General features: G+C 39.0%; 1 protein-coding gene across 1 annotated transcript in view; it reads left to right on the top strand.

The window, feature by feature from the left end:
• The first annotated feature begins 119 nt into the window (after positions 1–119).
• gdap2 (ganglioside induced differentiation associated protein 2) overlaps positions 120–26720 on the top strand; it is a 42217-nt gene continuing 15616 nt past the window's right edge. Inside the window, exons 1-11 of the mRNA XM_042495189.1 lie at positions 120–340; positions 3149–3376; positions 8043–8182; positions 9591–9744; positions 11514–11602; positions 12235–12311; positions 13356–13515; positions 15739–15889; positions 17419–17495; positions 19901–19977; positions 20428–20567. Coding sequence (XP_042351123.1) covers positions 3195–3376; positions 8043–8182; positions 9591–9744; positions 11514–11602; positions 12235–12311; positions 13356–13515; positions 15739–15889; positions 17419–17495; positions 19901–19977; positions 20428–20567 — 1247 coding nt within the window. The 5' untranslated portion in view covers positions 120–340; positions 3149–3194. The remainder of the gene's footprint in view (positions 341–3148; positions 3377–8042; positions 8183–9590; positions 9745–11513; positions 11603–12234; positions 12312–13355; positions 13516–15738; positions 15890–17418; positions 17496–19900; positions 19978–20427; positions 20568–26720) is intronic.

Raw genomic sequence — 26720 nt, 5'->3', positions numbered from 1 at the left:
AATTAATTATTTTTTTAAATTATTATTATTGTTGTTGTCATTATTATTAGTAGTGTTATTATTTTGAAATTCTTAACCGGATGTTGTTGCCTTCTCTTCCGCTAGCTTGGCGCTGCAGTTTGAAGCACCTAGCAGCTAGCATACAGGCTACATGTGTAAACCTGCTAATTGGCACTTTTAAACTTCACTTTTGACGGTTTTTGCGACTTCTAGTATGAGAACGGAGAGAAACGACAACACCTCTTGAGTCTACAGATTGTCGTGTCAGGATTTATTAATTATTTCTATTTTTTTTTCGGCGTGGACATCCCTGCTGCCCTGAGGAAATACAGCTGCTGAGGTGAGTAACTGCTGATTTGGGTTTTCTGAGAGGCCAAAGTACACTTTTAATCGGCTTATAAAGCAAATATTCTTTTTTGGGGCTGTGGTAAAATGTCAAGGAAGACAAAAGAATTCAGTTATTAGGGTGAAATTGAATTTTTGACTGTAGACCGACTGTATATTTGTCACTTTCTCATTATTCTGCTGTGTTTTGATTAATTGTGATTAAATGTGCAGCTGCTCCCAACAGCGTAGCGCTGAATAAATCACTATATTGTCTAATAGCAACCAGGATAAGCTGTAAACAGATATATAGCATCTGTTTTATCGTTAAAAAAAGAGACTAGAGTTAAACTCACGTTTGTATTTCCTTAAAACGACCTTTAAGCTGAGTTTTATTTGAGAATTTATAGCAGAGAAAGGCAGCAAATCGTCACATTTGAGAAGCTTGGGCTCGTAAATGTTTGCCACTTTTGCATGATAAAATAGCGTAAACAATTAAGAAAACTTCAGAGCAGTTGGTGATTAATTTTCCGATGGTCAAATAATCAATTAATTGACTGTCACCTCACAATGACAGAGAAAAGAGCAAATGATCTCATTCTAGAAACTGGAAAGAATAATTTTTGATAAATGTTTCAATCAAAATATATGTCTGTCATATGTAATACGTATTTTGGGAATTTTTGGTGTGTGTTGCTGCTGCTGTTTTTGTTTTGTTGTGTTTTAAATAACTTTTGACATTTATTTTAGACTCTTCCTTAAGAGGCTTCACCTTTTACCGTGCCGCCATTGTAAATAATGATTTATTCTTAATGACTTCCCTGGTTAAAATAAAAAAAGTTAACTTGACAAATGGGTTCAATAATTTTCTCCAAGTCAGATAATTTTGTCAACATTACAGAAAGAACTGATTATCACATGATGTGTGACACCACTTTAATGTATTTGTGATTGGTGAGCTGTGCTTCATTGGTTTCTGGAGTTTAGATTTGGGCTGCCTGCGTTACTCAACAGAGAGATGGCTGCCGTGTTTGTATTTAATGAAGCTTGCAGATTATCTTCTAAATCTCTGAGTTTGCAGCTTGAAATCGATGCAGGTTTTTGTGGCTGCAGCAAGACGGATGTTTTAAACACTGGCAGTACTTTGTGCTGATCTGTGGTAAATTTAGTTTTGGCCAGTTAAAAAAAAAATAGTGGAGGGTGCAGTATTGTTTTCTGATAAAATTACACCTATAACCATGGCACGTATACTATTTATTTTTTTATACGACGTATTCAGTTCATTTTCCACATAAACAATATAAGATGAACACGTAGAAACTAGTAACAAAAACAGCCCAGATACACAAACATGTATTGAAAGTAGTGTATGTTGAAGGTAAAACAAAGGTTACAAGAGTCTGGTTTCGGGAAAGTCTTTGTGAAATAATGGCTGAAGAATCACATCCAAGATAATTCAGATAAGACTACCAGACTTCGTAGAACTGATCTGCGTTGGTATGTAGAACATTTGTGAGGTAATCCTAACGGATCAGCTCAAGTATAACTTTACACCAACCCTTATAAGGGCCCTTGAAGGACCCTTCTCACTACAACGCTGTAATATGTTTTATTTTTCTGCAGCAAAAGGAAGAATATTATATCTTTTTATCTTTTTCTGGCTGCAGCAGTCATATTTCTGCTTGGGAGACCAGTTTAAACCAGTTCACGAAACTTTAAACATTGTACAAGATAAATTAAAATCTTACAATTTTGGACTTTCAGTCAGACAAAACAAGCCATCTGAATATGAATATTATAAACTCTGGGAGCATGTGATGTTCTTCATTTTATTAAGAAAATAATCAGTTTTTCAAAAGAAAATCTATAGGCTGATGAGAGTGACAATCAGTAGTTGTGTCTCTCAAAAAATCTGCACTCAAACATGTGAAAGGTACACTGCCATCAGATGTGTAACTTCCAAGTTTTTTTAGGGCCACTTAAATATTGAAGGTGTATTTTTCTCAGTGTTCCTGTGGGTTTATTTCCAGCTCTCACAAAAGAGTTTCAGAGCACAAATTGTCTCAGCCATCTCAAAAAGCAAATATCAAGTTTCAGAGTCCTGCAGAAGTTGCTATTTTACACCAACCTGCAACAATTCATCCATAGAAGAGACGGCAGGAAACACCAGAATGAAATCTGAGTAACAACAAGCAGCCTGGGAAAAAGTGAAAAATTCAAATAAATGAACATTAAAGTTAAGAAGGCATCATTTCAGTCTGGCCTCAAGCTAACAAGTATTTTTTTATGATCATTTTTATTCTAAAAATAAATCTCAATAATTGCGACACTGAAACCAACGAAGTGTTTTTACTTCACAAATGACTTAAGTGAAGTGGGTCAAATTAAACTGTCAGTTGCTGAATTCATTAGTTGTTCAACAGAATATTAATTTAATCTGATTTGTGTCTTGGACTCAGTTTAGAGATGTCATCCTGATTTCAAGGAAATTTTACTGTGATTTTTCCCCCACTATTTTCTGATGTTAATAGACAAAATTTTTACTTGATAAATTGAGAAAACAATTTGCAAATTAATCACTATGAAAATAAGATAAAAGTATGTTCAGCCTGACTTAAATATTAAATCAAAATTGTTGATGGAATAATGTATTAATTTATTAGTAACTCGTCATTGCTTTTTCTTGAGAGGAAGCTCCATCATAGCTGAGTTAATCAACATTATTAAAAGCCTTGGAGGCAGATTTCAGATTTTTTATGTGTCTTTAGAAAGTCTTTTTTTTTTGTTGATATAATTGCAGTGTCTCCGTCTCTGCTGTTTGCAGTGTGGCTGATTGGAGGTCCAGCGTCAGCCTGTAGTGCCGGAGGGTGATGGATCCTCTGGGCGCTCGCTCTCAGTTCGTGGACATCCAGACTCTCCCCACGTGGCAGCAGCAGCTGGGTGAGGATGGCGAAGAGACGCCGCTGGACCAGAGCGACAGCTTGCTCAACCAGCAGGCGTTCCCCTCGCCGTTCCCCTTCAGACCAGACATCAACCGCAAGATCATCCTCTTGTGAGTCACACGTGTATTTCCTGACGCTGGTGCTGTGAGCTTTCATTTGGAGAGGGGGTGATGAAGGGAGACAGCAGTGGGATTTTCACGTCCAGATGTGGATCATATAATCTTCTGAGTAAAGATACAAGTAGAAACGACTAAAACTTTTGTTACTGTGTTTTCACCCGACTTCAACAGATTTAAACATTTCTGTTTCTGCCATATTTGCTCAGAAAATATATCGATAATCAGTGTGAAATAGGGTCAGGGTCATGTCAGTAAGTCAAAACACTGGCCAGATGTCTTTTTGGATGTCTGATAAGATGAAGTTCTCTCTTCAACACAAGTATTGAAAAACAGCAGAGTGAATATTTATACTTTTTTTCACCATGAAGACATGTTTTTTTTAAAAGGCTTAATGTCTCTTCTTCTGTGGTGGCTTACTCTGCTGGGTTTTTATGGAAAGTTTTGCTGTACGTCGACTTTTAAGTACTGTTTCTGAGGGTTGCCCGATATTTAAAGGTGCTGTATGTAACCTCTTACATGTGTATATTACCGGGTTTCCATTAACCCTCAAATTGCACAAATTGAAATTGCAAATATAAATTACGCCTAATGGAAACACGTCAGTTTTTAAAAACTCCCATTTATTGCAGCAGGTAGTATTTCAGACGATTTGGAAAAGCCATATTTTGCAAATTTGCATTGGAAACACTTTCTTTGCTCTTTTCGGTCACATGGTGTTATGGCCATGTGCTTGTCTCTAGGAACTGGCTCCCTCAGGCATGATGCCGCAGGCATGACGAGAGGTGTTACTGTATCACATAACCCTTCAAACGTTCAGCGGAAATGTTGAATCCACAATTCCTCTGTGAAATCGCTCGCATGACACGCCTACGTGGCCTTTGATTGGAAATAATGACGGCTAGAGGGGTGACTGCAGTAGAAATAAACCTGCTGATGTTTCGAGCATCCATCGTCGTGCTTGTTACTGCGGGACCAGAAGAAGAAGAACATCACTCAGCAGAAATTAAGTCATCTTGCAATTATGTGATAAAGACATTTTGAAAATATTGCTGAAGTTTGAAGCGGTTAATGAGTGAGAACAGTGAGCACTGTTGTTGTTTTTGGACAGAAAGAAAATAATTTTTCACTTTTTGTTTGTTATCCTGCGGTTAGACATCTCATACAGTCGTCGATTTGATTAAGAGGAGTTACAGATGTTGCCAAATGTCTTTAGATGATTACATGCTTTCTTTTCTTTTGTAGCGGTAATTGAAGGACTGTTTGCTTTTAAACCTTTTTTTAAAACCTTGTGGATCAAAGCGGTGTGTAGTGGTGACTGAAGCAGGATGTTTTAGTGAAGAGGATTTTTTTTTTGTTGCCTTTGATGAAGCATCAAATCCTCTTTTTATAGAGAATAAAAAATTAGATTTTCCACTTATTGGAGAACCCAGCAGCGTGTCTTTGAATAACCTCAGTAAACAGGACCTGTTTTGTAGTCTTTTGATAAAGACGTAAGGTTTCAGTACTTCTTTATATCTCAGTCCTAAAGTCAAATGTTTACAAAATTCCTCTCACGCTGGTGTCATGCTCTTTTAAATATGTCTGCTATATTACATTAGGAAGATGTCTTGAAGTGCTGGATTCTGTCTGTGAAATGTTGGTTTGTGATGGTATCAGTGCAGTGAGTCCCCTTTTCAATGTTGCCTTTGTATTTTAAATGCTGCATCCTGTGATTCCACTTAGTATAGCCCACAAATAGGGAACCTTTCATTTTAATCTGTTATAAAATTACTCAGCTTGGACAATAATGTTTCACTAATAGGACTGAATTTGTCTGCTGTGTTTAAATTTTGAAAAAGTTCAAATATCACATTTGATCTGAGCACGATGCTACTGTTGGTTTTCTTTTCTTTTCATGCCCTTTTCACTCTTTCAGCAAAATTCACCCCACAGCAGTAAAATCTCCCAAATCTTGATCCAGAGGCATTCGGCCTACATGTAACATGCATGGAAGCTTAAGGTGGAATTTGCTTTTTCTATGAATAGAAATTAGTTGTTGACAGATATTAGTTTTTCAGGGCCCATACCGAGTATTAGTACTTAATGAGACCAATATCCAATATTTGGCACTAATGTGCATTTACAGTAGAAATGAAAACATCTGTCAAAATTTAGAATTTGGAATATAACAAACTCCAAAGCAAAACATCGTTTAAATGCCTTTAGCAAATGTTTAATCAAAACTGAAACTTTCAACATCATATACAGCAAATTCCCTGCAACTTTTTTTAATAAAGTTCAGTGAAAACATAGCTCCCTGAGGTTTTACAGGTTTTACAAGTAAAAGTTCTTTCCATGCTGACGCTTTCTTTGCGTGTATTGCAGACTGCCTTTCCTGGTGTTGGTTGAGTGTAATTCGCACACTTTTTCATTTATTTATTGGCAATCATTAAAATGAAAAACTGATGAAAAAAAAGCCAAAATCAGCAAATATCGGCCCCGATAATCCTCCAGGCCGATACTCTGTCGAATATTGTACGTTTTACCCCATTCACCCCTTTTGACAAACTTTGTGGCTTTTTTTGTGTAGTGAAGACACAGATAAAGTAGTTATCGTCATGCATGTGTTTTGATCGTCACTGTCAGTTGCATTCTTGAAAATACAAGTTGACAAACTTATCAGGTGTTTTTGGGTCTGCGGTGTGAACGCTGCCCGTGTCTCTCCCCGTGCTCGCGTGGACCAGTCCAGAGTCCAAAGCACCTCATAAATCCTCTTTGTGGATGAGCACATGACCGCCTGGAGTTTGACTCCAGCAGCAGTTTCTGTGTGAGAGCCTTGTTGTTGAAGCGGCTCTCCTCATGTTCAGTCATCGGGACGAAGCACATTCTGGCTTCACTAACGTGACCAGAGCTCCTCAAGCAGTGGCACTTTTTTTTAGCTTGTGTCACAGGTTGTGTGCATCCATGAGTGGTAAACAGTCCCAACATAGATTTATTTTCCCTAATATCTTTAAGTTGTTGCATTCAAGAAGAGAAGAAACATCTAGTATCATCAGGTAGAGCTGTAGTTTAATGAAATGTGTTACAGATAATCTCCTTATAGCGCTTCTAACAGTATTACTGCACATTAGCAAAAACACCAAATCAGAGTCGAGGCGTATCCAACACAGCTGATCAGCAGTACTGATCAAATATGATTTAAGATTCTGTCCTTGGATTGTCTTTGTCTTGTCTCCAATATTTTTAGAAGTATTTTAATGTACTTTAAAGCTTTAAATGAGGACATTCATGACTCACGTCAGTCGAGCTAAAACGAAGCACCACCCACCGCTCTCTTCCTCCGTCACTGCAGTGACACCACATCATTTTCACCGGCCTCCGTAGTGCTTCCTGCTCTTAGCTGACCCTGTTTTGTGGCCCGGCCGTGGTGTCGAATGTTGTCTACTGGAAGGCAGGCTCTCGCTTATTTTTAACAGGTTTCACCACATTTAAAAAACATGCTCATTTTGGAGGAAAAGGGGTAAAACTTATCGGGTGGCAGATAGTTGATTCTGCCATGCTGTGTTCTGGTCAGCTGGCCTGCCCTGTTGCCTTGACAGTGTGCATCCATGAATTTGGGGGATGGGGCTTCAGAAAGAGCGTGTGTGTTAGTTTCGGTTTTGAGTTCTATTTTAAAGAGTCTTTATCCAGAATCATAGACTTCACCTTTAATAATGACACACCCTTAATTATAACACGTACAGAAGCAGCACGCAAAGAATCTAGTCCCTGCAGTAATGTGATGGGTGGAGGAAGACGAGACTGGAATGTTTTTGATGTAACTCGTCGCATATAAAGCTGCTTGTCTGGCCAGTTACATACTTGAAGCCGTTTAGATTCACAAGGAGTTTTCTAACCTCAGGATTTTGAGAGATAAAGATAAAACTTAGTTAAGGCCGTGATTGCCAAAAGGCTGTTTCTCAGTAAGAGTTTGCATCTGGCAGCATTGTGACTCATTTTTTTTTCGCCTAAAGGGATGAGGTAGAAAAAAAACCCTCTTCCTTTTCGCTCCTGGAAGCTCAACTTGTCTCGTGACCAAAAGCTTTCAACACATGCTTGAGCAGTTCCTCATTGTTCTTTCCAAACAAACCCCGCAGGGCCTCAGAGTGGAGAAATTACTTTACTGAAGCAATAAAATAAGCTTTTCACTTTGGCTAAATGGCTAAATGGCTAAATCGTCAAGGTTATTTGGATACACGTGTGCTGACTGTTTTGTATGCGTGTGGTCACACAGTCATTGTTCCAGCATTTTGAGGAAATATACAACTTGAATGACCCTTGTGCTGATATCTGGGGATTCACGTCAATAAATACTGAAGTAGCTATAAAACATTAATACGATTATGGCACACGGAGAGTGTTTTTGGCAGTGAGCACCAGAGAAAAAGTGAATACAGAATTTGGAGAGTGCACACCAGCAGCATTATAACTCGAGCCTCAGAAAAAATGGAATGAGAAAAACATCTCGAACATAGCACTATGACAAAATTACATCTACTCTCTTTGAGATTTGTGCAACATTTTGAGTAAAATAATTCTAAATAAAGTTGTATTTAAAGGCAGATAACATGTGCATAGATGTTTGTGCCCACATGTTTATCATTCATGGAAATCTATTTGACATTTTTTCTTTCTTCAGCCGCGGTGACGTCGCCCTGCTGAACTGCACGGCCATCGTGAACACCAGCAACGAGTCGCTGAACGACAAGAACCCGGTATCTGACTGCATCCATCAGCTGGCCGGGCCCGATCTGCGAGACGAGCTGCTCAAACTCAAAGGTAGAGTTGAAACAAAAAAAGGAAACATGAACTCTAACTCCAGAGAAAAGTTTGATTTGGGCTCAGTGACTACGTTTACAGGCACAAAATAGTCCAGTTTTTGCCCTTTTTCCAAAAAAGACAATATTCCTATGAAGTTGTTTATATGTCTAATGAAAACGAATATTCCACTAACTCTCCCGTTTGCATGCACCGTGCATACCCCGAGTAACGTGCACTAGCACGACGTTTATCACGTCAAAATATGAAGGAGTATAACAGCTGTAGCCGCTTGTCATTTTGCTTCTTTGCATCAGAATAGGATTTTTTCAAGGTTTCCTACCGGTGTCTTTTCGTCCCTCACCTTCTTGAAAAGGTCAGCGCTGCCATATCCAAAAGACTGTTGATATCAGGGTCTTTAGTAGAGTTTTAAAGTAGGTGTGCTTCTTCTTCAGACCAAAAATGTGGACTTTTTTCTGCATGCATCTCTCCCCCACACCTTTGCAAACTGCTGGCAAGTTGGTCTGTGTACAACGTATCCATGACAACGCACAGAGCTGAGTACAATCAGACAAGAGGCCGTGTGTCACAAACTGCAGTAAAAACCCCAATTTGGACATATATTCTAAATTAGCTGTATACATGTCCAAATAATGCTCCTAAAAATACAAAAACCTGAATAATATGAGTATATCCCACATGTCTTAATCAAAAATTGCTAAATTCTGAAATTTTTAATATTTAAATTAAATTTGCTGTTTACGTGATTTGCATCAAATTGAGAATATTGTCATTTTTGGAATAATAGAGGCATATTGGGTGCACATGTAACTGTATCCAGTGATGGTGCAGAGTGACTGGAGGCAGGAGATGTAAATGTCAGTGGGAGACCACAAAATACGAACATGACTTCACTGCTGCTTTTATGTACAGACATAACTAGGCACATGATGGTCAGCTGAATTAAATAAAAGAGGGGTCATAACTGCCATTACTGCTCTGATATACACTATATTATCCTGTAGAAAGACTCCACAGCTGTTCCCATGAAGAAATGTAAAGTGACGCTCTGAGAAAAAATGAAACATCTCTAAGAGAAACGTCTTCTTATCTTTGGGGGAGTGTCCTCAGCGGATGGAGTCGCACAGTTGTCATAAATAAAATTATTTACTTTTCGACTTACTTCTAGTGTCCAGATCCAGATAGTTTTGGTTTTACTTGCTGAGGTAATGGCTGTGCTGTCAGTGAACGAGTGTGTTTGAGTGTTGAGTAGCAGGTGACACTTTGTATGGTAGCCTCGGCCACAAGTTTATGAATGTGTGTGTGAATGTGACTCGTAGTGTGAAAGTGCTTTAAATGGTCAAACAGCCAGAAAAGCGAGTCCGAGTCCATTTACCAGTTTCATTTGCGTGTGTGTGCGTGTGTGCAGGATGTCGGACGGGGGAGGCGAAGCTGACCAAAGGCTTCAACCTGGCAGCGAGGTTTATCGTCCACACTGTGGGACCAAAATACAAAGCCAAGTACCGGACGGCGGCGGAGAGCTCGCTCTACAGCTGCTACAGGAACACCATGCAACTGGCCGCGTAAGAACCGTCAAATCTACCCGTTATTCAACCGGCCAGTCTTGAACCAGATAATACATCTTTAATTCTCTGCTCTAAATTACTGAATGGTTTAATCCAGCAGTGCTGTGAGTAACTATTTACAGCTGCGTCACAAATGTCTGTCACCACACTGAAAAGACTTCAGCTGAATTTAGCTCATAAATATTGGCTGCACTGTGCAGATCTGGGTTTTTATCAGACTGCGGCCCAAAACTGCTCCTGTGGCTCGTGTCAGGCTTGGACAGAAACTCTGTGGGTTCATGTCGGGTCAGGCTTGATTTTTATTTATTTAAGTTTTTGGGGGGGCTCAAAGCTCTACCAGGCAGTATTAATGTTATCAAATTTTACCAACTCGACTTAACTCCCTTTTCCTCTGGTACCAGCTGCTTTTCTCTTTTTTGCTCCACTGTGGGTTGGACCCTCTCAGTGTAGACGGGATTCTTAGCTGATCACCATAGCGACACCATGTAAAACTGCCGTGACATCTTCTATAGCGTAACACTCGCTGCAGCTAAACAGAAGAACGTCTGCACTTCTTCAGTCATACAGCGTAGCTTTGCAACAGCTATTCTTAAAAATCTAGGTTGAGTGAATTAAAAAATAAAGTTTCTTTGACAGTAGTTTGACTCGCTGATCAATCAGAGGTCTGCAGTGTTTCAACTCCACCCTCCAGGATCGGCGCAGCTTGTTTGGAAGCTCGACCAAGGTTTTACCAAAAAATCTACCAGGTGCTATCCGCAACTTTTCCAATGGAAAACCACAAAATAAATTAGTTCAGTTGAGCAGAGCTGTGATGTACCATGTAGTGGAAATGTGGCACCACTTCTGTGTGTTCAGCTGGAAAAAACACGTTTTAGAAGTTAGATGAAATCCATTCATGTCATCCAGTACATGCATTAGTGTTGAGCTGTCATGACAGATTTTCTTTTCTTCTCTTCCCCTCAGATATTTAGTTTGATAAACAATATGTGTACTTGATGGGTGCAAATGAACAATAATTTGATTAAAGCCACTTGGAGCAACATGGTTCCTCTCCAAAAAGAAATTCATTTGAAAGGTTGCAGAAATACACATCTTAAAAACATGTATGAAAATAAGTTGCATCTGTCTTTGGGGCTGTTGTCAAATATGAAACATTACTAAATATATTGACTCATTAAAGTAAAAAATACAGGATTTGCACATTCAACGCTTTACAGCCTCAGACCACAAAATAAACACAAGCTATGATTTGTGGTTTACATCTCGTATTTTAGGAGTCATGGAGTCAGCAAATAAAATACAAATAAATTCCTCAAGTGAAGTATTGTGTTCAATAACAATATATTCGTACATGCATAAAATGTATATTTAAAAATAAAATATCCACAATAAATATATCGAAACAAAGGTATTTTTGTCATTTGCTGCGGGTAATTATCTTGGTTTGAAAGAGTGGCAGGTGGTGTGTGTGTGTGTGTGTGTGTGTGTGTGTGTGTGTGTGTGTGTGTCTTACTAAAAGCAATGTGTGTAGCATCCTCCAGTGGGTAACCTCTTTTGGTCGTGTTCACCACACAGAAGCCGATAGACGACATCGACTGCTCTCTGAGGCGACAAGAAAAAAAAAAACAACCTCATTCACTGTACACCACATTTACACACCAGTGATCAATTAGATGTTTTTCTAAAGCAAACATCTAATTGATCACTGTTGTGTAAATGTGGTGTACAGTGAATGAGGTTGTTTTTTTTTTTCTCTGTCGCCTCAGAGAGCAGTCGATGTCGTCTATCGGCTTCTGTGTGGTGAACACGACCAAAAGAGGTTACCCACTGGAGGATGCTACACACATTGCTTTTAGTAAGACACACACACACACACACACACACAGAGTTATTTATCTATGAAGTGCAGACATGCACAGCTTATGGTAGAGACAAAATAACCTCATGTAACCTCATGTTGGGTATCAAACTTTCTTTTTTGTGCCTCATACCAAACCGCAGTGACACAAACGTACGATTCATACTCCAAAATAACATCAACAGATTATACAGGCAGACACACGCACACATTTAAGAATAACACACACTGCAGTCCTTTTTGTCCAGCTGGCATTCAGCTTAAATGATATGTTCCAGAAGCACACATGATGGCCTGATAAGATCATAATCTAATCATGGAAACAACACACCTTATTTTTCAGATGCACACAAACACATTACAGAGCATCTGAACATTAAAACCTTTGTGAGAGTAGGAGCTGTTACAGGACTGTTGTGAGCTAGTGTAGCAAATACACGTTTATAAAACTGCTATTTTTTAAAGTATATGTACAGGTAATGCTGAAAAGGTCAATAACTTGACAAGACAAATTTTCAGTATGTTTGTTTCCTTTCCTTCCTTTTTTATGTTTTATAATTGTAGTTTATCAATCAATTATTACATGGCATGTGTTTCTGATGTAAGGTAACAGGAGTGTGTGTTTACAGGGACTTTGCGCAGGTTCCTGGAGAATCATGGAAACAGTTTGGAGGCGGTGGTGTTTGCCGTGTCGGACACAGAGGAGGTTTGTAGGACTTTAGTATGAGGCAGTTCCCTTTACCTACATCTCATAATAAACATAGAATGAGTGAAAGGTAACAGAAAAGCTTCTTCAGAAAAACTCAAAATCTCAAATCTGACACCCTCTCACATCGTAGGAAAATATGGGTCTTTGGTCGCACACTATAAGATTTTGTTAAGACTGGTGATCTTGCAAGATCATTTTTTTTTGCAAGACTACAAGTAGATTCCTTTTAAGATTATTTCCCATTCTGAAAATATTTACCAAAGTCCCTTTAAGAAATATAACGTTTTAAAAATTCATCAGTTGTCCGAAAAAAAACCAACTCTAGAAAAACACGATGAAAGGCGTCATATGTCAACAGAGTTCTCTCAGTTCGGCATCAGTATAACCCGTAAAGTTCAGCTCATACCAACTTTGCATTTTGATTTTTTACTCCCGTCAGCGGGTTGGTTATCTGCACTCTTTTAGTGAGAGGAGACCAAAGGAATGAGAGGTCAAATGTTACAAAAAAAAGATTTAAAGTAAGTGCCAGTGATGTAAGAAGAATAAATGTTTCTACTGTTGCCCAATATTCACATTTCCACTTCGTCAGCTGTTTGAAGTCATCTTCCTGTTTGTAATCATGGAAACTTCTGAATTAAGAAGTTGAGCAGAAGCTCCCAAATGCACCGTTAGTTTTGGGCAGACTTGTTTTTTGGTTTTCTGAAGGACCCACCTTCCTGAGCTACATCCTAAAGACTATTCTGCCCCTAAATTAAGACAGCATCAAGGTGTCAGGTGTCATTTTTTGAAAAGTTACAGAAGCTGTGGCAGGAAGTCTCTCAGGCTGTTCATTTGACAAACAGCTGGGTTGAAGCATATCTGCACCTTTTAATGTCTCGCTGGAGGCCAGTTCAGAGAGTTGGATGCTGAATGTCCCGAAAGACTGTACCCACATGTTCCTCGTATTCAAAGTCAGTCTTCCTTTCGCCACCCCGCTGTCTTATACGCCAGCACATATATTTTGGGGTATTAATTTGAATACTGAAATGTGTGTTTTTTAAGCCGGTGTACAAGAAGTTACTGCCCCTGTACTACCCTCGCTCGGAGGAGGAGGAGAAGAAGTGCCTGCCTCTCATCCCAGCTGACATCGGCAACTCTGAGGGTGAACCCGTCGTCCCGGAGAGACAGATCCGCATCACAGAGAAACCAGGCACCCTGGAAGGTAAATCTGTTTTTAATAAAATGTGATGAAATGTTTTCCTGGCGTTAGAAAGGACACGTAATGTGCCTCATTTCCATGTCAGCAATCTGTTGATAAGAGTAAACAGGATTAGTTTCAAATGATTTGGACTCGCCTCTTGTGTCAATAATGAAATGGTCCACGATCAGTTGATGTGCCTCATTTAAGGTCGGGCATATTTAATATTTAATTCCTCTCCAGCTCTTTTCCTCACTCATCCCACACAGCGGAAAATGAAACATTTGTTGTTGTTTTTTCTTTGGTTTAATTTTGACTTCAGGAAGATGACAGCTTTCATGTATCAAGTGCACAAAACAGACACAAAAATCAACTTTTAAAAGTTAAATAAAGCAAGGCTTTTCATGTTTACAGTGTTTATGTTTTAATGCCTCTACACTGATGACAGCCATGGACATGTTTTTGGGCTTTCCGTCTGTTTATTGCAATCTCGTGAATGCGATATCTCAGGAATGCTTTGAGGGAATTTCTTCAAATTTTGCACAAATGTCCGCTTGGACTCAACGATTAACTGATAAGCGCTGGCTGCTCAAATGTCACTGTGACATTTTTGACCATAACTCAAGAATTCTCAAAATTTCACAGAAATGACTAATATAATGTTCTGCAAAACACTTTTGTGGTCAGTATTTCGCACCTTAATTCAGAAACAGAAGGGGAGACATTTGGTCTGATACTGAATTGGTGACACTAATCTTTGGTGTCCACCTTAAAACTTCGCTGATTGTGTAAATCTTTTGTGTTGTCGGGATCAGGGTTCCTGTGGAGCATATAAAGTCTAAAAAGTCATGGACTTCAATCTAAATATAAGGCCTTAAGTAGTATTAAAATGTCAATCAATCTTTCAAAAGTCTTTAAAAAAATGAACTAAGATTTTTTTCTTTTTTCTTTTTTTTTTTTACTTGTCTAATCTCGCCTCTGACATGCTGAGAAAGGTTTTTTTTTCTTCCAATATTTAAAGTAGATCTTTTAATGTTTCACTTGAACAAAGAAATCATGTTACAATAAACCTTTGAGCAAAATTGTCCCTAACCCCAAATTCACTGATGTCAGTTCATATTTTGTTTTTTGTTTTTTTATTTGTTCATTTGTTTTTGTTTTTTTCCTTTCAATTTTGATATTTGTAAAATTGGTCTTATATTAGGTCATAAAAAGTCTTAAATCTTAATTGCCTTAAGCTGTGTGTTAACCTGAAGGTGTGTGAAGCATCCAGATTTTAGAATTTGTAGCCTCTTTGCAGCAACATCCATATTTGAAGCGTTTTTATGTCATGGTATCATATGAGTCTGAACAGACTTTGATCTATCTTTTGTTTTTTCAACATCTATATATTGACTGAATAAATGTCGCTGCGGTCATAAAGGGACTGAGAAAGAGTCAACACTTATACGTGAGCAGAATTTGGCTTTGTTGAAAACAAAATAAAGAAGGCAGTGAAGAACAAATAAGACATTTTGACTGTTTGCAGCTGTAGTTTCATTTAAGGCTATAAACCTTTTTATAAACTGTACTTTGTTCGACCTCTTTAAGTTAGCAACCTAAACTTTTGCTTGCACGTTGTCTCTAAATGTGATTTTTTGGTGAACAGGATTGTAAAAGTAACACCAGCCCATGTGTTAGCAAGTGTTTGTGGTTTCAGCGTTGAGCTTGTCGCCTTCCTTGACCTCGAGTCCAAATGTCGGCTGGCATGGCGCTTCAAAGGTGGCGAGATGTGGCTTCGGGGTCTTGATCCAAAGCAAGCAGGCCGCCTGCAAGTTAAACCCAATAACAACAGGATGATGTATACACACTGACGGCCGCTCAAGCCCATTTGGATGCAGATAAAATGCGTCGACACGCGTTTGACCGTGCATTTGGTTTTTGGAAAAACAAGCAGAGAAACAGACTTGAACCTGAGCCTGAATTCTGTCCTCTGAGTTCACGACCTCTGGCGGCTTTTTCACAAACACACACAAATAATGTCATGCTGCAGATAAATCAGGATTAGTGACTGACAAGCAAGCACAAAATAGATCTGTTGGATTAAAAGAATAAAGCCAGATCCACTGGTTTCATTTATGATCGTGTGTGTGCGTGTGCGTGTGCGTGTGTGTGTGTGTGTGTGTGTGTGTGTGTGTGTGTGTGTGTGTGTGTTTCATGTGTTTCAACAAATATATCAAAATCCGTCCCGTTTGTTTGTTTGTGAAGATGATTCTGAAGAGGAGAGTCTGGAGTCAGATTTGGGCCAGGTGGGGAATCACGCTTTCGCCCGGATGGAGGGTGACGTGGACAAACAGCGGAAACAGATCCTGCAGGGCCAGATGTCAGAGGCGGCCATCCAGAAACAACATCAGAGGAAGTAAGAGCCCCAAAACCATTTTCTAAAAATAAATGGAATATACTTTTAAAAATGCTACATTTTGAATGATAAATTATGTCGCTCCAACATTAAGTTTAAAACGCCATAATTTAACTTGAGACATTTGGCTTCATTCGCAAACAATGAATACGCACAAATCTGTGAATACGAGTATTTTACACACAATTCTGGGACGGATCAATATTTGTTTGTATTCTGCAAACAGCTTCAGAGCATGTGCACACACAAATAATAAAGATATCTGATATTTAGCCTTGCTGTTAGATATTGCAGCCCATGTCTTCAAGAGAAAGTGCTTTTCCAGAGACCGACATGGTGTGACTGGACTGGACTGGACTGGACTGGACTGGACTGGACATGAAGACAGTGACTGATGGCTTGTCAGCCGTCTCTAGCTGTGCAGTTCCCTAGAGCTGCGCCTAAAGCCCGGTGTACACTGTGTGATTTTGGGCTGTCCCAGACGAAAGATGACCAACATGACAGAAACGTGATTTATTTGTGGCTCTAAAACGGTTGTCGTAAATCTCACAGAGAGAGTTTCAAGGACGTCCGTTGTCACAGTTGTGCGATCAAAAACAGCCCGGAATAAAATATCGGACAGTGTCAGAAATTTGGGATGGCCATCTCACTGTGTGACTGCTGTTTTGACCACCAAGGTGGCCTCTTTTCCCAGCAATGGCCACATTTTCCTCTTCCTCCTCTTCTTCAGACTTTTTCCAACACATAATTGCTACTACACTGACTGGTTAGTTTACATTTTGCTCTGACCGCTACAGAGTCATGGTTTGATGATGCACGCCAACGTCGTTATGTTCTGGCGTATTGAGGTTCATGGATGTAGGTCATAGCCTGTGATTCAGGAGGTGATGTCATCGTACAGTCTGCATACATCAAACTTGATGCTCAGTCTGCAGGAGGCTTAAGTCATTAGACACACTGATACTTTCTCAGGTTGAAGTCCTGTCCACCAGTTGGGCAGCAGCAGCTCAGTTTTTAAGGACTTGGCTTTAGAACCAGAGTCGCTGTTTCAGATTTTTAATAATGGCGTGTGGACTGGAAGCTTGTTACCTGGAGAGGTGCCAGTTCACCTCCCACCCATGAGCAGCCCCCTTTACTCTGGCATCTCGGTGGAATTTTGGGGCTGTAGGTACAAACAGCAAAGAAAGAAAAAATGCTCTTTGGAAATGAACATAGTGCGCCTTCTTCTGAATTTAAGTTTTCATTTACAAAATGAATGCAATAAACAAAAACAGGCTTCTGCAAAAGCCCAAAGTTTAACACCAGTGTTTTCAGAGCAGTCATCTGTGTTACACCAGTGCATCCCTACAAGCCATAACAGAGCTTCCAAACACATTAATCACTAACTCACAAGTTACCCTCCTGCTTCCTCCTTTAAATTAAACAGTTGTTGTATTTCAGATTCATGTCCAATCTGTATTTTATGCTGCATGTTACAGAGATGTGACCGTGAACCATAAATTAAAGCCACTTCTGTGTGTGTGTTTCAGTTATAATCGCTGGCTGTGTCGGGCGAGAGCAGAGGATCTGTCAGACATCGCTGCACTGAAAGCTTTATATCAAACTGGTGAGTGTGTGTGTGTGTGTGTGTGTGTGTGTGTGTGTGAGTCTGAGAGAGAGAGAGAGAGAGGTCATAGATTCGATTCTTGCATTTTTCATATTAATCTGTCACTTTATGAATATAAACGAAAACTATGTATAACTGTTAACAGAAGTGTGCGTGTTTTCATCTGGTAAAAGTTTTTCTCCTTCCTCCACCTCATTGAACGCAGCACTGGTGGGCCACAGTCCTCCATTTTAAACGCTGTGTTTGTAGGATTTATAAAAAATGTTCACAAAAAAACAATAAAACACTCGTCTTCTCTCTGATGTAATGAGGTGCAGCTGGATCTTGTCACCAGTGGGAGGCAGTGTTGTTACACAGTTCAGTCCCATTATTGTCTGATTTGTTTACAGGTGTTTAAAGGCCACTTAGAGGTCCATAAAGACTCATTTTGCAAGTAATCGCAAAAGCTTTTTTTTGCAACATATGCGTCCTTGTCCCATTTGTGCATGCATGGGGCCTGTGGTTGTCTGCAGGAAGCTGTCATAAACTGACTTTTTATCCAGTTTTTGAGCATTTTGAGCAACATTTTTTCAATGCACTAGGATTTAGGATTTAGTCATTTTTAGCTAAATATTTAAATTAAATTGGATTAAATGCAGGATGTCTGGGTCTTAACTTATCAGAGAAACCAGCTGAGCAAATGTGAGCAGCAAATCAGTTGTTGCCCTTTTTGTGCCAATCAGCATCTGTAAAACACTCGTTTTTAACATGAAACTGCTTCATTCAGCGTATTCACTGGTTTAAATCAGCAGCTTAGGTTGATCTGGAAGGAAGGAGGAGGAAGACACCTCTAAAGATAAGGTGGCCCTCGCTAAAAACCACCTGGTGAGCAAACATCAGCAGGTGCTACACTAGTAGCCTCTATTTAACAAGCCCAACAGCATACAGAAACACTGTTTTTTAACATAAGACTGTTTTATTTAGAGTTTTTACCAATTTTAATCACCAGGTCTGTTCCTCTGGTTTAAATCTCCTGAAGGAATCCCGGCTCGGAGGAAATGACTGCAATGACGTCACTGCTCTGTCTTTTGTCACTGTTGTGATTCAGACCCTACGGCATAATTTATTTGATTAAACTTGTTTTTTTTACTTCAAATGAAATGTATAATAATACTTTAGAGAATATACAAATGACAAAATTGCTCAACAAAAACACAAAAGCATCAGGACGAAACAAAATGCAGTGAATTAAAGAGCTGAGATTAATTAATAAAGGATGTAAAGTGATGACTGAATACACTGACATACTGCTGTCTTTGACACGAGGCAGATTTGTTTTTTGTTTTTTTCCATTGTCGTGCTGCAGTAAAGAGAGGATTGTATTTTATTGAGGAAAAACACAAACACAGGATTAACGAACAGTAACTTGGGTACATTGGACACAGAGAACTCGCATAAAAGAAAAGGTTTAAACAAAACACAGCCCTCAGAAGAATTTTACATCGATACAAACACAGAATCGAGAGCATCGTCACGTACACATGCGATGGAGCTAAGCTGCTTAATGCCGACAGCTTTTCAGTCTTTCCAAAGAGATGTTGTCACTTTCTTTATGGGGACAGGTTTTAATTTGACGAGGCAGCAAACCAAGTGCTGGTGTTAGAACGACCTCCGAGCAGAGCTTTTCTCAGAAGGGCTTTTACAGGCAGTCAGATTCTCAAAAGTATTACTAATATTTTGGAATACTCCAAAGTGATAACTGAGATTATAAGGGGCTGTGTCATTACATCACTGCAAATGAATTAAGGCTGCAACTTTCAAATGTTTTTTTATTTTAGTTTAGTCTGCAACATGAGAAAATCTCAAGTTGTCAGCGCCCAAAATGATGCTTTTGAAAATGGTGTTGTCTGAGCAGTAGCCCAGAAACAAAAGATTCAGTTTAGAATTATTTAAACTGAAAAAAATTCCAAACAGGTGTTTTTTTGTTGCCCGTTTCAACTTTTTTGGAAAATGTTGCAGGCACAAATGAGTGTATACTTACCAAAAAAACCCAAAAAAAACAGTGAACTTTATCAGCTTAAACTTTAGATACTCAAGATGCTGTGCTGTATTCAGTTGGATTTAGGTGAAAAAGGATTTGGATATCATCACAGTCTGTTTCTCTTTACGTTTTACACAAAAAGGTCCCTTTTTGGTCTAGTCTGTAAAATATCCAAACTTTTTTGGGGGGCTGTCAAACTTTCTTAGAGTCCACTGTTACATCTTATAATGTCTGGTTTTGTCCAACCAACGGCCCAAACACTTAATCAGCTAACTGTTCCAGTGCCTGTACACTGCCTGTGTGTGCGTGTGTGTGTGCGTGTGTGTGTGTGTGTGCCTGTGTGTGTGTGTGTGTGTTTAACCTTTAAAATTGTGTGTGTCACCAGGTGTGGACATGTGTGGCAGGACAGTGATGGTTTTGGTTGGACGCAACATTCCAGTGACCGTCATCGACATTGAAAAGGTACCAAAATAAGAGAGATATTTCAAAATAAAATGCTTCATATGGATGTTACAGTCAGTCAGTAGATCTTTGAGCAGATGTTCATCTTTAAATGAAGATGAGATGCCAAGTTGTTTGTGCTCATTTCTGAGTGTTTGCATGTGATGTTTGTGCGTGTTTTAAGCATCTGTGTGTTTGTATTCACATGTGTTTATGGCTGTGTGCAAATTAATTTCATTTGTGTGCACATATGTTTGTAGTCCATAATACCCAACACTAACACCAAAATAAACTAAACCTTAAGTTGTGCATATTATAAACACAAAAGTGACCAAACCTGCCATTACACCAAGTACCAGCGGCCTGAAATTCAAATAAAATATAAAACTACAAAAAAATATATAGAAGATTGTGTACAGTCCAGGCCTATAAAAGTGTGTGCACTGATGTAGTTTGTGTTTACGTGTGCAGGCTCTGCTGTATTTCATCCACGTAATGGACCACATCACAGTGAAGGAATACGTGATGGTTTACTTCCACACGCTGACCGGCGAGCACAACCACCTGGACACCGACTTCCTCAAGAACCTCTACGACATCGTCGACGCCAAGTCAGTCTGAACAATTTACGCTCCTCATTAAACTGATCTGCTATTCTGAGTAACTTCCTGTGGGAGGAGTGCATAGATGGGACAATGAGTCAAATGAACATAATCTAAACCTTACACTGAGTGCATTTCTGAGATGTGTGACGTTCTGTACTGATAGTTTTTACATTTTCCAGTTACTGGAACGATCGTGTTGGATCAAAGCTCCTCATGTGTGTTAAATGTGATCACTTTGAAGTCAAGTAGAGAGCTTATAAGATTAGACATTAGCTTAGTTCCTTTTGTTTTAGTCATTCTCCTCTCAGTTTTGTCTTTTGCCACACACAATGACTGAATGAGAAAACTCTGGAGCTCTTTTTGCTTTAACCTTCCACCCACACAAGGGCACGACTTACATGCTCTGTGCTGCATGTTTTGGGTTTGCAAACATTTGACTAACTCTGCTGGCCAGCCACGTCTCCGGTCTTTAATAGCCAGAACTGCCTATCAACCATAAAGCGTGAGGGTTTTTTTTCCTTCTAAGAAATGATACGAAAAGTCTCAGAAACGTCCTGCAAATGCAACAAAAATCTGACAGGCTTTGACAGCTCATTGGCGTTATTTTTTATGTATCTCTATTTAAACCTTTGAAAAGTTAACAAGAAATGGCTCAAAGAATTTGCAAAAAATATTATAAAAAAAAGAAGAAGAAAAAGAAACAAAGAGGAGATTGAAAAAGATCATAAATCAAACAAGAAAATTACCTTAAAAAGGAAAAATAGTATAAAAAAAAATGTATCTTATGTAACTTAATTTTGAATATATAAGTAAAAGATTTATTATTTAGTTTTCTGAATTTTTCAACCAGTTTTTATGATATATTTCTTCATTACCATATCTAATAATCACTTAATAATAATAATAATAATAATAATAATAATAATAATAATAATAATAATAATAATAACACCTTTTGGGAGTTTGTGGGAGGTTTCTTGCCAAGTTGCTCATTGATGTTTAAATGCTTGTGAAAAGAGTCTGAACACAGCACAAGATGTTGATCCAGATGCTAAAATGTTTAAGACAGAGTGCAACATCTTAATGAAATGTAAAAGTGCAGGGTTAAAATCTTCTCTTACTTCCTCAGAGTCAAATCTTTTGCTAGATATGATAAAAGCAGCATCTTCTGTGAGGCTTGACTGTCATTTGACCGTCGTTTGGCCTTTTTTTGGCTCTCACTCCGTCCTCCTCTGACTTCTGCAGCTGCATCGGGGTTCAGATACATTGTTCATGCTACAGTATGACACCGCCAAGGTTACTGTGTTTAGACTCTTGGAAAAGCAAAACGAGCTTTGAAACGCTTTTGTTTCACTGTGGGTTTTTGGAAATCTGGCGGCCATATTTGGAACAGGAAACCCAAACTTGGAGCGTTTCTTTGGGGTGATGTATTGGCTGTGACTCAGCCTTAATCAGAGGGTTCAAAGTTTGGAAGCAGATTATTGTTCTGAACTAGCTCTGGATAGGACACTCACAGGATTCACATGCAAAACTGAGATTATATTTGTTTGGGTCGATAAATGGGCCTTCAGTGGCTCCTCATAATGATTGCTGAAGATAAGATGAAGCTGTGTAACTGCAGTTGTAGTACAAAGTAGGAAAGAGTGCAAATAAAAACAAGATACAAACAATAAAGATTATCAGCTGGCTGCAAAAAAAACAAATGTACACTATCGCAGAAATGTAAAAGAGTTAACAGTAAGGTGCAAATCCGAAACAAAGAATAAAGAGTGTAGAAACTAAAGGAGCAATAACCTCACTCACTTCAGATTCACTTATCTCAAGATCAAAATATGGATGATAATTGGTCTCTGAGATGTCATCGTTGCTGAGTCAAACACCGGACAGATGCAGTCCAGAAGTTAAAACTGGATCTAAATCAGTGATGAGAAACTTCAAAGATTGTTTTTATAATTTTAGATTTTCTGATTCTGAATACACTGTGTCACCACATACACAGCATTATCCCATGATACACTAAGATGTCGTGTCATGAGCAGCCCAACATTGCAGCGCTCTTTTTGCAGTATGTGTGCATACACTAACACGCCAGCTCAGCACGGCTGCTTTGAACCGTGCTCATATGGACGTTTTTGCATATATAACTTTTAGCTCTATCAGCACTGTTGCAGTTATTAGCACTGTTTTTTTTAATGAATATTTTATTTTGTTTTTTCCCAAAATATACAAACAACACAGTCACAAATTGACAGTACAAAAATGCTTATTTATATTTTTGGTTTTATTTATTTAACCTTTATTTGACCAGGTATAATCCCATTGAGATTCAGAATCTCTTTTCCAACAGAGACCTGGTCAAGACAGTCAGTATGAAGACTTTGACACAAAAGAACCAGTAGGCTAAAAACAAAAAACACACTCAAGCAATAAGCAACAAACTTAAAACAAACAGCTAATTAGCAGCATTCAGAGACCATACATGTGCATCCAGTGCCCAGAGGGTCCTAAATTCTTCTTTTAAAAACCCCCAGGCAGATAAAAGATTCAAGTTTAAGGTGACACCAAGGTGACGGAGCAAAAACTGTAAAAGCATTTTCACTAAAGACAGTGCACGCTCGAGCAATGACATACAAAATTTCTTACATTAAGAAAAACCCACAAATAAATTAACGGACAATAAAATAAATTTACACTAAAGATTTGCGCTAAAGATTTACACAGAAATCAAGTACAACAATACAATCAAAGAAAAAAATAAAATGATGAGAAACAGGATAGCATTAATAACAACAACATGGCGTATCATAACGCTAGTGAGGTGACAACAGGAAGATCACGCAGGCCGTTATTTTATCATGTGGGATGGGTGATTCTCCATGTAGTTGATAAAAGGTTGCCATATTTTATAGAAAAAAAACATATTTTATTCCTTAGTGAGTAAGTTATCCTCTCTAGATAAATACAGCTGAACCACAGTCTAACCGGCGGTGGGAGATCGCACTTCCGTCTCATTGCAGTGCATTTTTTGGTGATAGTCGGTCAGATTTCTGTGAGCTCTGTGCTTCTGTGAGGTTGCCCAAAAGTCATATTTAGGGATCCACTGAGAGATTCACAGATCATCTGCCAAAAGCCTTGTAGTTTACTACAATGATCAATTCGGCCTCGTCTAAAACAAAAGGGTGAGGGATTGGGGTTAAACCCATGTAGTTTTGAAGGAGTGAAATAAGTTTGATGAAGAAAATTGAACTGAAGTAATCTTGACTTTAGTTTACATGTAACACCATTGCTGCATATGTCACTCCACAGTACCGGATCAGTCTCTATACCAGTATATAGCAGTGACACAGCTGGTTTCTGTTTTAAACAGATCAAAAATATATAAGTCTGTTTAAAAAGGACTTCATCATTCCCCTAACACCTGGGAGCTGTATTTTCTTTTCTTTTTCTTTTTTTCTTTTAAACAAATGTTACTCAAACACGAGGGCAAAGGGCATTTGCAAAAGAGCATTCTTAACTTGAAGAGAGAGTGCAGCGCTCAGTGCGTTAATCAGGAGTTTTTAGTTCTTGTCTTTCTAGTTTCTAGTAACCACAACCAAACACGCTTCCTGTGTGAGTGGGAAACTCCATGTAGTCATTGTGCACCTTTTAACGCCCGTGTTTTTCTGCTCATTGCGTTTTGAGACTGGTCATTCGCTTGGTTTCAACCACACCTTTTTCAACCTTCTTCTGTCTGGAAAAATTCAGTAAGTGAGGCCCTCAAGACTTGAACATGTTCCTGATGTTTGCCCTTTTTGTTTCACATGATTCATTCGTCACATAAAGGTTGTAAAAGTCGTGAGCTGGTTATTTCAGTCACACAGAGGAGAGTTAAGAGTGTGAAAAAAAAGCAAAAACATGAATGAAGACACCTTCATTCAGCTTCCCCTTTCATCGGAAACAGGGAAACCCCTTTCAGCCAATAACCATGACCGCTTCAGTGCAAGTCGCTGATTCATCACAGAGAGCCGCAGCTCGGGGTGTAATGGTAATCAACTTTAAATGTCAAGGTTATTTAAAGTTCCACAAACTCTCTGCAAACTTTAGCTTTGGCTCTTGGAACATTATTGTGTGAGGTTGGACTGGTTAGACGGAAATAGAAACGATCTGACAGCCACCAACCGGCTGATTATAATGTTTTAAAGCCTACGGTGTTTTATTTGTACAACTTTTGACTTAATTATTGCACTTTGGTCGCCTTAAGGAAACAATTTGAGTAGTAAAACATAGAATCTGTTACTCCCAAAAGGGTTGACATTTAACAGTGAAAGACGGGGCTCAACTTTATGATTTAGTGAAGTCGTCTTTTTTATGCCTCCATGGCAGCGACAGTCATGGCCTGAGACGCTTCGTTTTCAGGGTCTCTGCATGGCTGGATGTCCTATATTTGTGAATGTGAACACTTCAAATCAGTCAATCAAGTTTGATTTATATTGCACCTTTCAAACAAATCCAATGCAATTCAAAGTGCTTTACAGTTTGACTGAAGAAAAAAAAAGAACAACATAGGAAATAAGCAAAAATGGGTCTTAGGGGAAATTTCCTCAATTTTGGTACAAATGTTCACTTAACTCAAGGATGAAATGATTTGATTTTGGTGGTCAAGGGTCAAGGTCACTGTGGTCACAGCTCAGAAATTCATATGCTGATTTTGAGAAAATTTCACACAAATTTCTTTTTTACCATCCTGTGTCCAGCTCAGGTGGAAATCCTTTGCCACGAGTTATTTTTTTTTCTTTCAGCAGCAGTTTGAGGGTTTTGTGTCGTCGGGTGGATAATTGATCTGTCGATTTAGTCAGAGCTGAATGGTTAAGTTTCATTTTCACTGCGCCTGATGTTCTGCTGCTCCGTTTGTGTCCAGAGTACACTCTGCACCCTGAGAGTGTGATGCAGTCGATAGCAGAACAGTATACATATATTCCAAAAGCACTCATGAACGGTCCAGATCCAAAAATATCAAATCAGTTTGTTGCGGCGGATGTATTAATTATTGCAGGTTACTACAAATAAATGCCTGTGTGCGAAACCCTGATTTAAGATAAAAATGTAGACATTTCTGTTGAAAGTATAGAATTTGGTGTGTACAGTATGTCTTTGATATGAGATCAGCACAGTGCAAACGATGAGGAAATGATAGAAATGCACAGGGGATTAACAGTCTTCATGGTGGTTTTGTTCCGTTTGACGCCCGCTTCCTGTCACAGCAGCCCACAAATCTTGCTGCTGTGTTTGCACATTTCTGTTTCAGCCAGCAGGTATGGGAGTTTTTTGTCGTCATGTTTTTAAAATCTTTGTGCGTGTTTGTTATCTGTGGGGAGTACGTGTCTCTGATGTCCTGGTAAAGTTGGCAGATATTTAAGTTGTCACCTTTGGGACGCCAGGCCTGCCTGTGACGGCATCTTTCGATTGCGAGGCTGTGCCACTGCTCATTGAGTCTGGTCAAAGATTTCAGTTGGATCAGTCACTGTGGTCAGTTATTCTGCTGACCTGTTTGGGGAAAATAGTGTTCCAATTTGCTCTGGTTTTTGGTTGATTCTTTCCAATGTGTCAAGAAGTATTCTTTTTGTTTTATATTACAATGTTGTTTGGTCTAATGGGGTTTCTGTCTGGGGGCTCTGCTTGTGGTTTTGTCCCAGAACCAACTGGCTGAAGGTGCATCTCTGTAGAGCAGACTTTCTCAAAGTCCGGACGGCAAGTCAATCTGGACCCAGCCCACACCTCATATTAGGAATGCAATAATGCAACATAATGAAGTCAACGTTTCCTACTAAAAAATTTTTATACCTATAAATAACTGTTGGTTTGTAGACTAAAGTCTATTTGGCGATCCTGGCCCAAAATGAAGCCTCAAACGTAATCGTTGCCCTGTTTAACATCTTGTCAGAGACTGACAGTATTTAGTAGCAGTAGGTCATTGCATTGTGCCGGCTTTGGGGCTATAATTAGTGCGTCCCCCGGATGTCGTATTTCCATCACTGTTGATCAGAGCTGGAGCCGATAAATACCCTCAACCACTGCAGAGTCATTTGACCCAGGAGTTAATGCTGATTGTAACCATTTCCATTAAATATGAAACCCAGATATAAGTGGCTGTTAATGGGGCTTTTGTCCACTGGAAAAGGG

This window comes from Plectropomus leopardus, chromosome 10 (assembly GCF_008729295.1).
Source record: "Plectropomus leopardus isolate mb chromosome 10, YSFRI_Pleo_2.0, whole genome shotgun sequence".
Taxonomy (NCBI): Eukaryota; Metazoa; Chordata; class Actinopteri; order Perciformes; family Serranidae; genus Plectropomus; species Plectropomus leopardus.
This window is presented reverse-complemented; position numbering and strand designations above follow the sequence as displayed.